The sequence below is a fragment of the Diadema antillarum genome, unplaced genomic scaffold (genome assembly GCF_040938485.1).
Source record: "Diadema antillarum isolate AM-2024a unplaced genomic scaffold, OU_Dant_1.0 scf00000025, whole genome shotgun sequence".
Taxonomy (NCBI): Eukaryota; Metazoa; Echinodermata; class Echinoidea; order Diadematoida; family Diadematidae; genus Diadema; species Diadema antillarum.
The window spans coordinates 3,457,314-3,470,505 of record NW_027270914.1 but is presented as its reverse complement, the minus strand read 5'-3'; the positions used below and the strand labels follow the sequence as shown (position 1 = coordinate 3,470,505).

The 13,192-nt window shown below is 39.3% G+C and overlaps 1 protein-coding gene across 1 annotated transcript in view; it reads left to right on the top strand.

Annotated features, from left to right (window-relative positions):
• LOC139733754 (uncharacterized) overlaps positions 1-6,802 on the top strand; it is a 106,277-nt gene extending 99,475 nt beyond the window's left edge. Inside the window, exons 21-25 of the mRNA XM_071644561.1 lie at positions 340-522; positions 1,780-1,965; positions 2,967-3,165; positions 4,226-4,356; positions 5,810-6,802. Of these exons, the coding sequence (XP_071500662.1) occupies positions 340-522; positions 1,780-1,965; positions 2,967-3,165; positions 4,226-4,356; positions 5,810-5,986 (876 nt within the window). The 3' untranslated portion in view covers positions 5,987-6,802. The remainder of the gene's footprint in view (positions 1-339; positions 523-1,779; positions 1,966-2,966; positions 3,166-4,225; positions 4,357-5,809) is intronic.
• Positions 6,803-13,192: the final 6,390 nt, after the last annotated feature.

Here is a 13,192-nt window from a genome sequence, read left to right as displayed (position 1 = left end):
CTGGATTGGCCATCTTGTCCCAAAGAAATACAATATCTGGATTGACTGTCTCGTGGCAAAGAGTTTTGATATCTGGATTGGCCATCTTGTAGCAAAGAGTATAATAATAACTGGATTTGCCGTCTTGTAGCAAAGAGTTAATGATAATTGGATTGGCCGTCTTGTAGCAAAGAGTTTATAATAACTGGATTGGCCGTCTTGTAGCAAAGAGTTGATGATAACTAGATTGGCTGTCTCATAGCAAAGAGTTTTCATGATATCTGGATCAGCCATCTTGTAGCAAAGAGTTTAACAATAACTGGAATGGCCATCTTATCTCTCTCTCTCATTGGCTGCCAGGTGAAAGATGAGAAGGAAGTGGCGAGGAAGAACTACGAGGCCCTCAACATCCAGCTGAAGGACGAGCTGCCGAGGCTCTGCGAGATGGCTATGGCACTCTTTAAGAGCTGCGTCATCTCCTTCATTGAGGCGGAGCGCGACCACATCAACTCCACCCTGAAGAAACTCTACCCACTCATTGAGGTCTGTTTTGTATTTCCTTTTTCTTCTCATTATTATCATACGCCCACATACAAGTAGTGTGTATTAGCGAGGTATACATGTATGTGATCAGTTAGCTCAAAAACCCACAAAAAAGTAGGCCAAAATAAATTCCACCTTTTTTACATAGTTTGAAAGAGTCAAGCCCTACGTTTTAAAATGACATAACTTGTTAAAATTGGACCATAAATCCATTTTAAAAAGTTATTTGAAACAAGGGAGAGAAAGGAGGGACAGTTTCATGGAAAGGGGAGAAAAGAGGATTTAAAGATTATGGTCACTTGGGTGTGCTGTGCAGAAATTTACTGTATAAGCCATATATTTCGCGAGTCTAAATTTTCGCAAATCGAGAATTCCCGATGATTTTGGGAGTGGTTAAATTCGCGATCGTGGAGTTCTGTACTGAACGGAGAAGTGTACACCCATACGGCACTTTCACATCGGGATCAGAGTCAACATTCTGGCTTGACTTTAATTTCGCGAACAGCACCTGACTCGCGAAATTTGCGAAAATAGAAACCTCGCGAAATATTCGTCGTACACAGTATCCTGTTTGCCAGTGAAAGTAGTGCCTGTCTGTAAAAAAATATGATCCAGAAAAACTGCTGGTATCTTAATTTTGGTTTTGTTGTAAGCTGCCAAACTTTGTAGATAGAGAAAAGATCACTTTCCCAGGTGAGACAAACTTTAAAAAATTGAGTCTGTCATCCCAGATGACCTATTTTGGTCCATTACAGAGAATACTAATCTGCCATTTTTTTGTGGGTTTTGAGCTGAGTGGTCACTCTTAGGTCAAGTGGTCAGTCTGCTGCAAACTTCTTTGTATTGAACTACTCCACAAGATAGTATGTGTATGTACCGTAAGTGTGCAAGACATGTTTTTCTTCAATATTGAATGTTGTGTTGCCGTAGTACATTGTACCTAGTACATTCTTGGAATATTAGAAAAGCATTTAAAATATTCTGGATTAAGCACTACCTCTCTCAGTTTTTGACCATTTGACTGTAAATCTTGCACTTAGGAGCACCACAATGTTGATGGTAGTCCCAGTCTATTTTCAATTGCTGTTTATTTGTGTTGTTTTTTTATGCCTCCACTATGAAGTGTTGTTGGAGCCATTACTGATTTGGACATGTTCCTCAAATATCATAGCAAGAGTGTATGATAAACAAATGTCCACTTATTGTCGAGTCCTCGTTATATCAAAATAATCATGGTCATTTCTCATCAAAATCTAGTTGTCGATTGTGAAGTCCAACAACATGCTGTCCATCATGGCTGATTTTGAGGTGTGCCATCAGCAGGCGTCAGAGGCCATGATGGTCTACACCTTTGTACCGAGAAACTTTGACCGCAAGGTGGAGAAGTCGGAGAGGAAGTCCCGTAAGAGCCTCGCTCAGCCGACAGTCCCTGCCAGCAAACCGGTGAGCATGACTTGATGTGGTCAATTACACCGTCATTGATATAGACATCGGTAGACAACATTTCATAGAAGTATTGACCAGGGTGTTGCAAACCCATTGTTCTGCTTGCTGGACATAATTCATCTATGATATATTAAAGGGTGATTCAAAATGCTGGGGCTTTGCTGGAAAGCTCATTCAAGCGAATAGAAGGAACTTTTCTGGTAATGTCTTTGTCTTTCTCCTGATCAGTATTTCTTGTTTTATATGGCATTTTTATCAATCTGTTCAGTGTTTCATTGAGTTAGGTGAGATTTTTAGCAGTGATTTATAAATGACACACATTGTATGTACTCTGTACGTGTGTTTATGTGTGTCAATGTGTGTATGTCTCTTTGTGTCCAATTGTATTATTACCTCCGCCAAGGGAGGGGGTTATGTTTTCGTTAACGTTGGTTTGTGTGTGTGTTTTTCCTTATGCAAAATAACTCAAAAAGTAGTTAACAGATTGGGATGAAACTTGCAGGAAAGATTGAGAATGACACAATTCATAAACGATTAACTTTTGGTGGTGATCCAAGAATTTGGGGGGAATTTATTATTAAAGGATTTGTGTTATTTTGGCAGGTAGGGTCAATGAACTTGAGAGTTCAGGCTGCACATATTTGAGGTTTGCATGCGAGCACTAAAGTGCGTGCTCTAGTTTCTGCTACAAGGTGCGCTGTGCAGCTGAGAGTTTTTGATGTAACAAAGGCTTCTATATTGGGAAATCGGGTGACTTTCAGCACACTATAAACACTTTCAGCATGCTATATTTGTACGTATGGGTGGAAATCACTGGTATCTCTATGGAAGAACAAGATCAGTGATGGAAATATGCTGCATGCTTGGCAGAGGTCTGCGCTCTCAGAGTGCTTCTCTAGTTGTGGAATGCTCTGATATTGAAGATCTAGTGGTTTGTCTCTCTCTCTCTCTCCACCCCACCACACCCCTCCCACCTACCAACCACCGGGGTTCACTAGCCATCATCCAAGGCCCAAAGCGACGCCCAGAGGCAGGGAGTCCTGACCCGATACCAGACGGGACGGGTGTACCAGGTCCGGTCAAACTTCATCGCCCAGCAGCCCATGGACATCAGCGTCTACAAGGGCAACCTAGTGGGCATCATCAAGGAGCAGGACCCGACAGGCAGCTCGGACCGGTGGTACGTCGACAGTGGAGGTGAGCCATGCCCCGGGCAAATTGAAAATGTTCCTGTTCCGTGTATCCTTCAAAGTATTGCTGTTTTGACCCCAGAATGTGCCCACAGAGTTCTAGTATTGGACCTCAGTATCCTAACCTGGCAGTGCCAGATTTTCTGGATGTCTCTCAATCAAACTATTTTCAGAGCAGGTATTCCAGCAAAAGATATATTCAAAAACAAGCAAGTAAATTAGTCAGCCATGATACAATCCAATCTGCCAACATCAATGAACTTTTGTAGACAAAAATTGCACACTATGAGGTTGTTAGCATCAATATTGTACTTCGAAGGAGATTAGGAGACATGAATGTGATGCGTAAATGATTAATGAAGAAATGAACACACTGTCCGACTGTGTTATGTTATTTCAGGTTTGCTCTCGTACAATGATCGGTAATGTTTGTTTTTTTGTTTCTTTTCTATTGATTCTCAATTGACAATATTACCTGTGCATTGCATGTTAGATTTTATTAGATACTAGTCTGAATTATCGAAGTGAAAAGATGCATGAGTCAATGAATAGATGATTAAAAATATAGACTTATTGACCTACATGTACATACTGTAAATCAAATCTGTGGTCCAGCTAGCTGCCTATGTCAACATATTACCTCAAGATGAAGCCAGATGTGACCACTTTAGAATTAAAAGCATAACGAGAGATGGGTAGAAAGTTTTTGGAATGTTCTTGGAATTTTTGTTCAGTCACGAAGGATGCACAAGAATTTGTGTGTACAGATGAGACACTAACATATTCTGGACTTTTGAATACACAATACCAGAGACACCGAAGAAGGGTGTTTCAGTATACATTTGGGTTTAAAGGCGAGGAAATGCAGTAGCTCTTAAAGCTATGCATACATGTTGTTCCAAAACTGAATAATTATGTTTCTCTCAAGGGCATCATGTTAGGACATACAATGTATGTACACCTTGACCATGTTTGTGTTAAATTGGTATACCAAGATTAATGTTTTACTAATTTGATATGCATTATTCCTACAAACATCTCACACCCCCCCCCCCCTCCACTCACAGCATCCCAGGGGTTTCTACCGAGCACCATCCTAGTGTCGTACAGCCAGGATGCTCTCTCACCCAACCCCCCGGCATACTCCAGTGATGACGAGGCCAATAGAGGCCTCTACAGCGACCTCAGCTCGCCACAGGTATATTTTGAATTTAAATTTGAATTTAAATTTGAAGTTGCAATTCTCCCTTATGTTTAAGAATATAGCGCATTGGTCACTAGCAGTCGGGTCTGTACGGTGGCTGTATACCGCGTGAAATAATCTTGCACACCCATGCGCAACATGTGGAGGTCAAGCGAGGTCACACTTTCGGTGTTCGCTTATGCACTTCCAGAAATACAGAGTTAAACATTTTTTAGCAGGCACTTTTTTAGCAGGCGCAGGTCACACTTTCTGTGTTCACTTGTACACCTCCTTAGACACAGGATAAAGTGCTTTGCCTCGCGGCACAACAACTGCAGTCAGGGTACTTGTAATTGATAGTCCATCGTTGCGTCCAATGAGCCTCAAAAGTGCCTCAGTGAAGTACAAGCAATGCGAATCTGTCATTACCACTCACCTGGTAATCTAGAGATTACCTTATGTACCATATGTAAACCTCCTCTCACTCAGTTTCTGTTATCCTGCAGGTAAAAGGAGGGCAAAGACACATTTGGGATGCATTTGATATCATGCAATCCAAGTAACTTTTACCCAAATAACTGGAAAGATTGATGCCTTTATTAGATCAAAGCCACACATCTGCGCTTGAAAAATTCTGGTATTAGAGAGCATATTTGATGTAGATATGACATGAGAGGGTCGAGTGTAATTGTCTCCAAATAGACATCTGTGGGAAAAATTCCTGTATTCGAGAGCATATTTAAAGGGAACCCAAACTTAAAGAGCAATGTGGATTGAGTAAAAGCAGCAACATCAGAATAACACATCAGTGAAAGTTTGAGGAATATCGAACAATCGATGCAAAAGTTATGAATTTCTAAAGTTTTGATGTTGGAACTGCTGGATGAGGAGACTGCTAGAGGTTATGACGTATGTGTGGACAACAATATAAAGAAAATATTTTAAAAAGTCCACAAAAAAATCACTTTTCTAGCATTATGAAAGAGCACTTGACTAACCGCTTTTAGAAAGCGGGGGAATAATTGCTACCCTTAACATATGTCAGGATCAAGGTGATGGAATGTGTTATTTTCATGAAAAATGAATTTTTGTTGATTTTCCTTTATATTTTCTTTATATTGTTGTCCACTCATACGTCATAACCTTTAGTAGTCTGCTCATCCAGCGGTTTCAACACCAAAACTTTACAAATTCATAACTTTTGCATCGATTGTCCAATTTTCCTCAAACTTTCACTGATGTGTTCTGCTAATGTCGCTGCTTTCACTCAATCCACGTTGCTCTTTGGGTTTAGGTTCCCTTTAATGTTGATATGACATGAGAGGGTTGAGTGTAATTGCCTCAAAACATGCACACACACACAAAAAAAAAAAAACGAAGCAGAAATTTCCACATTTCCCAAATATAATGCGCGTGTCAGACAGCATAGTATTCGAGATTATGCAATACATTGTTTCCTATGTTTCAGTATTACTACGCTGAGTGGGCCTTCACTGCCAGTAGCCCCAACGAGCTGACGTTGACTGAGGGTGCCGTTGTGACGGTCATCGCCGCCCAGGACACGGAGGGCAACTCGGAGTGGTGGCTGGTCGAAAAGGATGGTCAGCAGGGCTACGTCCCCAGCGCCTACTTGGCCAAGGTGTAGCCAAGGCTGTACGGGAGGGGAGCGGCCACGCCCTGTTTTTTAAGGGTGGTATTTTACCGGCACCTGCTGCAAGACCAAAGGGGGACGGTGATTCAAATAACATTGTGTGTTCCCTCCTGATTGTGTTAATACCCCAAGTATATCTACCCATATTGCAAATTGTATGAAGGGGAAAAGGGTGACCACACCCATCTTTCAAGTGGTATTCTACCAAAAGCTTTCTGTTAGTTTTCCAGCCATGCAAGCTTACTTCTTGATGGGAATGCTGAATAACCATGCCCAGTTTTCGATTGGGAGTCTACCCTTACAGCTGGTGGTAGACCAAAGGGGTTGGTCAACTCACACCATCATTAGGTGAGCCTTTCCCTCGATCATTTCACCCTACAACTTTGTTCAAATTGCATGAAGGGAAAGGGGAGTGAGAAAGACCGTCCTTCAGACGAGAGTCTTAGATCTACGTACTGTAGCTTACAGATGACCGGAGGAAGGGGGTACCGGTATTTCAGACAAACTCATGTTGTTACCCCTTTACAAAGTGCATGAAGGGGAATGGAAGTGACCACACCCAGATTCCAGGCAGGACTCTACCGGTAGTTGGCGGTAGACCAGAGGGGCATATTCACTCTACCCCGCGTGTACCCTTTCCAGAACTAAGTTGTCAAACCAATACATCTCGCTTGTTTGCACAGAGACAACCCTCTATACCAAGTGAAATATACACTGTAATACAGGCATCGATTTGGTTTCATTGAAGTTACTCTGCTGGTATGTTTTTCTTCATGATGTGTTGATCAATAAAAACGGTTGATTTCTCCTTCTTCTTCAAGATTTTTTTTTCCTTTTTTTTTTGTTTGTGTATGTGTGTGTTTTTATAAATGAGTTAAATAAGTTTTTGGTACTTACCTGCCATACTCGATGTGAAATCATTGAATGTACATGTGTACCTGTAAACCTCCAACTGTGGTCTGATGAAATCATAGTACATGTAGTTACCGCTTTGCTGATACCGCCCAAAATGTACAGTGTATGAGTAGTATGTGTATTATTTACTGAACGTATGGTGCGTAGTTTACATATCCATTTAGACTATGTCTTTACAAGGTACAGTGTAGTTACATTTTTGTTAGTATTATGCAATCAGTATCCTATGGATATACAGTGTCATGATTATTGTACAGGTGTGTAGAATTGTTGATTTATGCACTTTCATCAACCAAATCATTCTGATATATATTAAATACCAAAGTTACTTCCCCCATTTAAAGTTTATTACCTCATATGCAAATAGTTTGAGTTTCAGTGAAAAGAAAAAAGTGTGTTAAAATGAACCGTGTCCTAGACGATGGCAATGCGTGCTCCCTATATGTATAAACTGCTTGACATGTATGCTAAATTTTGTAATTGTGTCCCATTCCATTCAAATATGAGCTCATTAAAGGAAAAGGTTTATGTCTACCATTTAAAGTTGTTTTGTGTTAGTTTTAAGGGGGCTAGAGCTGTAAGTGTTGCTATGGTATTTAAACTCTTAGAGAAGAGGAGCAAACTTAAAAAAAAACATTCCATGTTTACCAAGGTTCACAGTGGAGACTGTCAGGGTCATACTTGTAGGATGTGGTGAAAATGATTAGAGCAGATTTTAACACTGAATAGGAGCTGCAATGGGTATACTGTTTCTTTTTATAATTATGTGTTGTGTTTTTCATTTCAAAGAACACAAGGAAATACTTCCTTCATTCAGCCAAACTTTTTTTCTGTTTTACACAGACTATGATTGCATAGGACAATACCGTATACGCCATATATTTAGTGAGTCTACTTATTCTCGAATCGGAACTTCCAGACAATTTCGCAAGTGGTGAAATTTGCTATCAGCGAGTGCAGTAATGAAGGGAAAAAAAAATGTGTGCATATACAGTACATTGTATCATGATCGAGATCAGAGTTGATAGTTCTTGTGCATTGTTGAATATACGAACAGAACCCAACGTGTGAAAGTCGCGGTAGCAAAAACCTCACAAAATGTATGCCGTATACAGTAGTATACAAATAAATTGATATGCATTGCACAAAAAGAAAGATCCACGTGATTCTAACCTTTGGCACAATCAGAAATGCACAAGGGTAAGCTGATTCTGTGTAGGACAGTTCAAAAGTTACGAAAGGTGGATAACTTTTCCTAGTGTCCAACCGGGTAACATGCATTATTTGTTTTATGAAATAGGGACATGTAAATTCCACATCAGCCATTTGTGAAAGATTCCATGCTTCTTTGACATAGTTGTATGTCACAACAAGACCTTTATTAACTTCTTAATGTGGGTACATGAAAATTTTTCAGAATGGCTGTTTCTTATTTTTATCATCAGTATTCTAACCTTTTAACAAAGGCAGTAGTGTCAACTCAACCTTTCATTATTGATGTGTGTACTTTTCATTTGAAGCTCATATAGCTGCTTTAAGGGGGAATTTTTGTTGTGATTAATTTTGTCACATTCATCCCAATAAGAAAAACTTGGCATACTTTCAGGTTTTTGTAGCGGATGACTCTTTGCTATTGAAATACAAATTCTCATAGGCAACATGTCATACATTGTAGTCACAATAGTCAGTCAGTTTGATTTGACACTGTTAGGCTAGAGAGCAAAATGCAATAAATATTGGTCTTACTGCAAATATATCCCAATTATTGTCTTGTGGAATTTGGTGCAGTCAGTCGAACTGACACCAGATTAATCCATCTTTTCATGGAACTGATTTGCAAGAACTATATTACGCTCTTCTTCACTTTGCAGCAGTGATGGTATATTGCCTGTACTTAAATGCGTCCCTGTGTCACTTACCAGAACTGTATTTACCAGAACTGCATTATGCTTTTTCAAACTTTGCTTTACAGCAGTGGTATCATAAACTGTACTTACTGCACCCTTGTGTCACAATACAGGCTTTTTGGCCATTTATGCTAGACACATCTTATGGTTCATTGTGTTTAACTACTACAACAAAAAGAAAAAAAAAAATCTGTGTTGGCCACAAAAATATAAAAAGTAACTAGTGAATTTTAGCGAGTTTTATGTTTTAGCATTCAACTTGAAAACATCTACCTCTTGTTTTTTGTGCGTCAGCTGAAGAATTATGAAATTTATTTGGTAGCTTGCTGCAGGAGCATTGGAAAAACAGAGAACTCAGTCCTGGGGGGTGTTTCATCAACGTTTGTCGGTGCTGACAACTTGAATCACCATAGTAACAGTCAGTGACCAGAGCATCTCAGCCAATCAAAACCAAGGATTTTGCTGAAATCGGTCAGCGCCGACAAGCGTTGATGAAACACCCCCTGATATTATTTTGGTTACTCAATGGCAAGTCAGGTGTCAGATCAAGGTGCGTTAGTCAGTGGAATGCTCGTTGTATCTACTGCCCTGGGTAAAACATTTTGTTTCATTTTCCCTTGGGAGACACAGGGAGCATATGAAGGTACAAAATAATTTTTGTAGCATTACAAAATATGTAGTTCTGATTTATAAGTCTTCAGAACACTAAAGACGAAGCAAAGTTTTTGGGTGTTTGTATGTGAAAAGTAAGGAAGTATATATGTGACCGTGCACCACAAAACGAACAAAAAGTCGCACACAGTGATTTTGTGTGAGGACTGGGCTAGGTGAAAAGGGTCAATCTAACCAATCTTGAGTTTTTCATATTTTCTGAAAGAGCAAGTCTTTTTCTATATCATATTAAATTTGGGATCATAAAACAAACAGGAACTTTAGATTTCAGCAGTTTTTCTCCAATACTTCTTGGTGGAATAGTGTGATTAGTTGTTTCTCATAGCACCCTCCCATTTGTCAAAAACCCTGTCCATACACTTCACTTTCAACTCCAATAACTTTGGAGAGAATGATGCTAATGCATTGAAAGTTGGTATTGATCATGGACAGAATGTGCTAATGAAGCATGCTCAATTTCAAGTTAATCTAATAATCCCTTCATTGTTGTTGCCCCAGTGGCCAACATCCTGTTGTTTGTTCAATTCATACCACAGCTGGCACAGCTTGGTAAAGATTAAGCGCTTGAATAGAGACTGTACTTCAGAGCCTCTTTTCTCAGTTCACACTTTCCAGAGTGTGTCCTTTCTTTCCAATATTTAGATAGGTTAGGAGAGTCCATTTGAATTGAGTTATACATCATTTTAAAGCTTAGAGTCTGCTCTTTCAGAATCTACTCTTAACTGAAAATTCATGTCTGGTGACTTTTTGTTTGTTTTGTGATGCAGGGTAACATATGTTCTCAGAACACTTGTATTAATCCATATTATGTAACAGATAAATTGAAACCTGTTATGGTGAACACACCGTGTGTTCTATCCTCATGATATCAGATGCTATGGCAGGGAGGTTGAATATACAGTCTAAGTCTTAAAACCTTCCTCAGTAGGATTCTGAATGCATCAGGGGAATTACCCCCCCCCCCCCCCAGGCAATTACCCCCCAGCTAAATACTGGTTTGTGAAAAGGTTAGAGTAAAGATTAGGTTTAGGGGATAGAGTTTGGGTTGGGGTAAGGATTAGGTTCAGGATTAGGATTAGGGTTTAAGAGGGGAAGGAGAAGGGTCCAGGGTAATTGTACTAGACCCATTCTGAAGACCTCAGATGGAATATTCTGTGTGTAATTTGCTTCTCAGCGGCACCCATCAACAATATAAAGGCACTACCGTATCTTCTTTGTCCATTCTCAGCATTCAAAGTTGAACGTTAATAATAGCTCCCTCCCACCCCCCCCCCAAAAAAAAAGAAAACTGTTTCACAACGATGCCGCATGCTCTCATGGGACCTACTTATATATTCCATTGTTTGTTTATGATGTTTTTCTTTGACTTGTTTTGTCATTGGTGGCTAACATCATTATACATGTATTTCAAGTCATACTGCTATCTAAATGTGGTGCATAGAAGTACGTAGCAGTGTATGCGTGTGTGCGTGTGTGTGTATATGCAGAGTAGCACCCATCGGTAATACCCCTTGTGTAATACAGTGTATGTGAATATATTTGCTGTAGATCTATATTTTTGGTGCATTATATATTTGTATGAACTATTGGATGTATATACATGTTTATTGTAGAACTGTCACCGAGAGTGTATTGTACATATAGTGCTCTGAGGAGCATATAAAAAAAAAAAAAAAATGTTTATGATAAAAAAAATACCCCAGTATTGGTATATTATATTGTTCTTCATGTGAGCTGCTCACGTATTTGTTTGCTGTGTTATACATGTGATATTAATTACTTTAGTAGATTACCTGTGTATGATTTCTGATTCTTCAGTATTTATATGTGTTTTAAGATGAGCATTTTGCAATACATGTACCTACAATTGAAAATTATTTGTGTAAAGTAATTCATGTATGAATAACAGACAAAAAAAAAATTAAGAGTTAATAGAGAGTTCTGTTTTTTCATTGTAAACTGTGTTGTTTTGTTTCTAATGTACATTGATAGTTTGCTCATCAAAACTGTGATTGAGCAATCAATATTATTTGTGTAAAGTGCAATGAATATACTTGTAATATACATACATATAGTTGTATATGTATGACGCCCGATTTACAAGCAAATCAGATAAACTTGGGAACATATCAAGTGCTCAGGAGAGGCTACTCTGAGAAGTTGCTGTCGTGGGTAAAATCTCATCGGCGTGGATACTAGTTGGGGACATGGTTATGAATTAAACCCTGATTGTTACGGAATGGTTGCGGGGACAGCTTCTGGTGACTAGCATATTCTCCAGGGAGCCATGAGAGAATCGAACACTTTCATTTTTTTTTAGAGACTTTTTCCAGTCTTCAGCTGGTCTCATAGACGTCTCTGCAACATCTCTTGAGTCGCAACCAATCTGCGGCAACCAATTTTGTCTGCGATTCTCCAAGATGTCTCCAAGACGTTGCGGAGACCCATTGGCGACCCACCGGAGACGTCGCGGGGATGTCTTCATGATTGAGAAGATGTCTCAGGGACGTCGCGGCAACATCTCCGCAACTTCCAGGCAAATAAGTTCTCACCTTGTTTAAAGGTGTCTCTGACATCGCCCTGGAGTTGCAGTGACTGATCAGTTGCGGCAACTGCAGCGGAGTCTCCTCCAGTGATATAGGACTTTGTGAGGTGTGGTATGACAAGCCAAACGTGAAATAATTCTTTTCAATCTGCATCATTTGTCTCTTGAGTATTTGTGTGTCCTGAGTGAATTTAAATAGTACAATACATAGGCCTCTCTTTGAAAAAAAAAGGGAAATATGAAATTGTCATCTTTGATCAGCATTTGTGAGAAACATACAATGTATGCAGGAGCAAGGAAAGAGGAAGAAACTCTTGCTGCATGGCAGGCTCCAAAAAGGCACAAATAGGCGTAGTCGCTGTGCTAAAATCTGGTAGTTTCTATGTGGACACTGTGTAGGAAAATGTGAACATGTCATTTAGTTCTTTTATGGTTTGTTTTATGTTCCTTGTGTATTGAAGCTCAATATTGTGTTGCTGTGTAAGATACGTATGTTTGCTAGTGAGTACACGGAACAGTTTTATAACACCAAAAGAGTGTTTCATGTAAAGCCAGTTCGGTAATATGTAATGATGACTAGATAGACGTCGAGTGTTTATGAAGTACATGTGTATCATTATTCAGGCTGAATGTGCATGTCATAGTTCATACACACTGTATTACCACGTACCCTTCGAACCTTATTTCGTCCAATATTTGCTACAGCGTTTGATATTGAATACAAAATGTCTTTATTTCGCTCAACTGAAGAAAAAAAAAACAGTTGGTGAACACGATGGATGCATTAAAACATGGTGTCAGTGCAAAGCAATAATGAATGTTTTACTTGTAATTCAATGATTAATCACACATTTAAATCATATTTGATTAGTTCTGTGTGTGTCTAATTCTAATAATCTTTGCTGTTTTGTCATGAGCGTGTACATTATATGTACTCTTAACTCTGTGCAAATCTATATCGTGATCTATTGTGAGAGCACACAAACAGGATATGCAGATACAGGTAGCTGTATTTTTAATGTGCAGTAATATGCAATTACAACTTGGGTGTACATGAGTGTGATATTGGTTGTAAAGAGTATGCGCATCTTTTAAAAGTGTTCCAAACTGAAGGCGCATTTCGAAAGAATAGTTAATGACTAACATGTGTGCCATATGGAT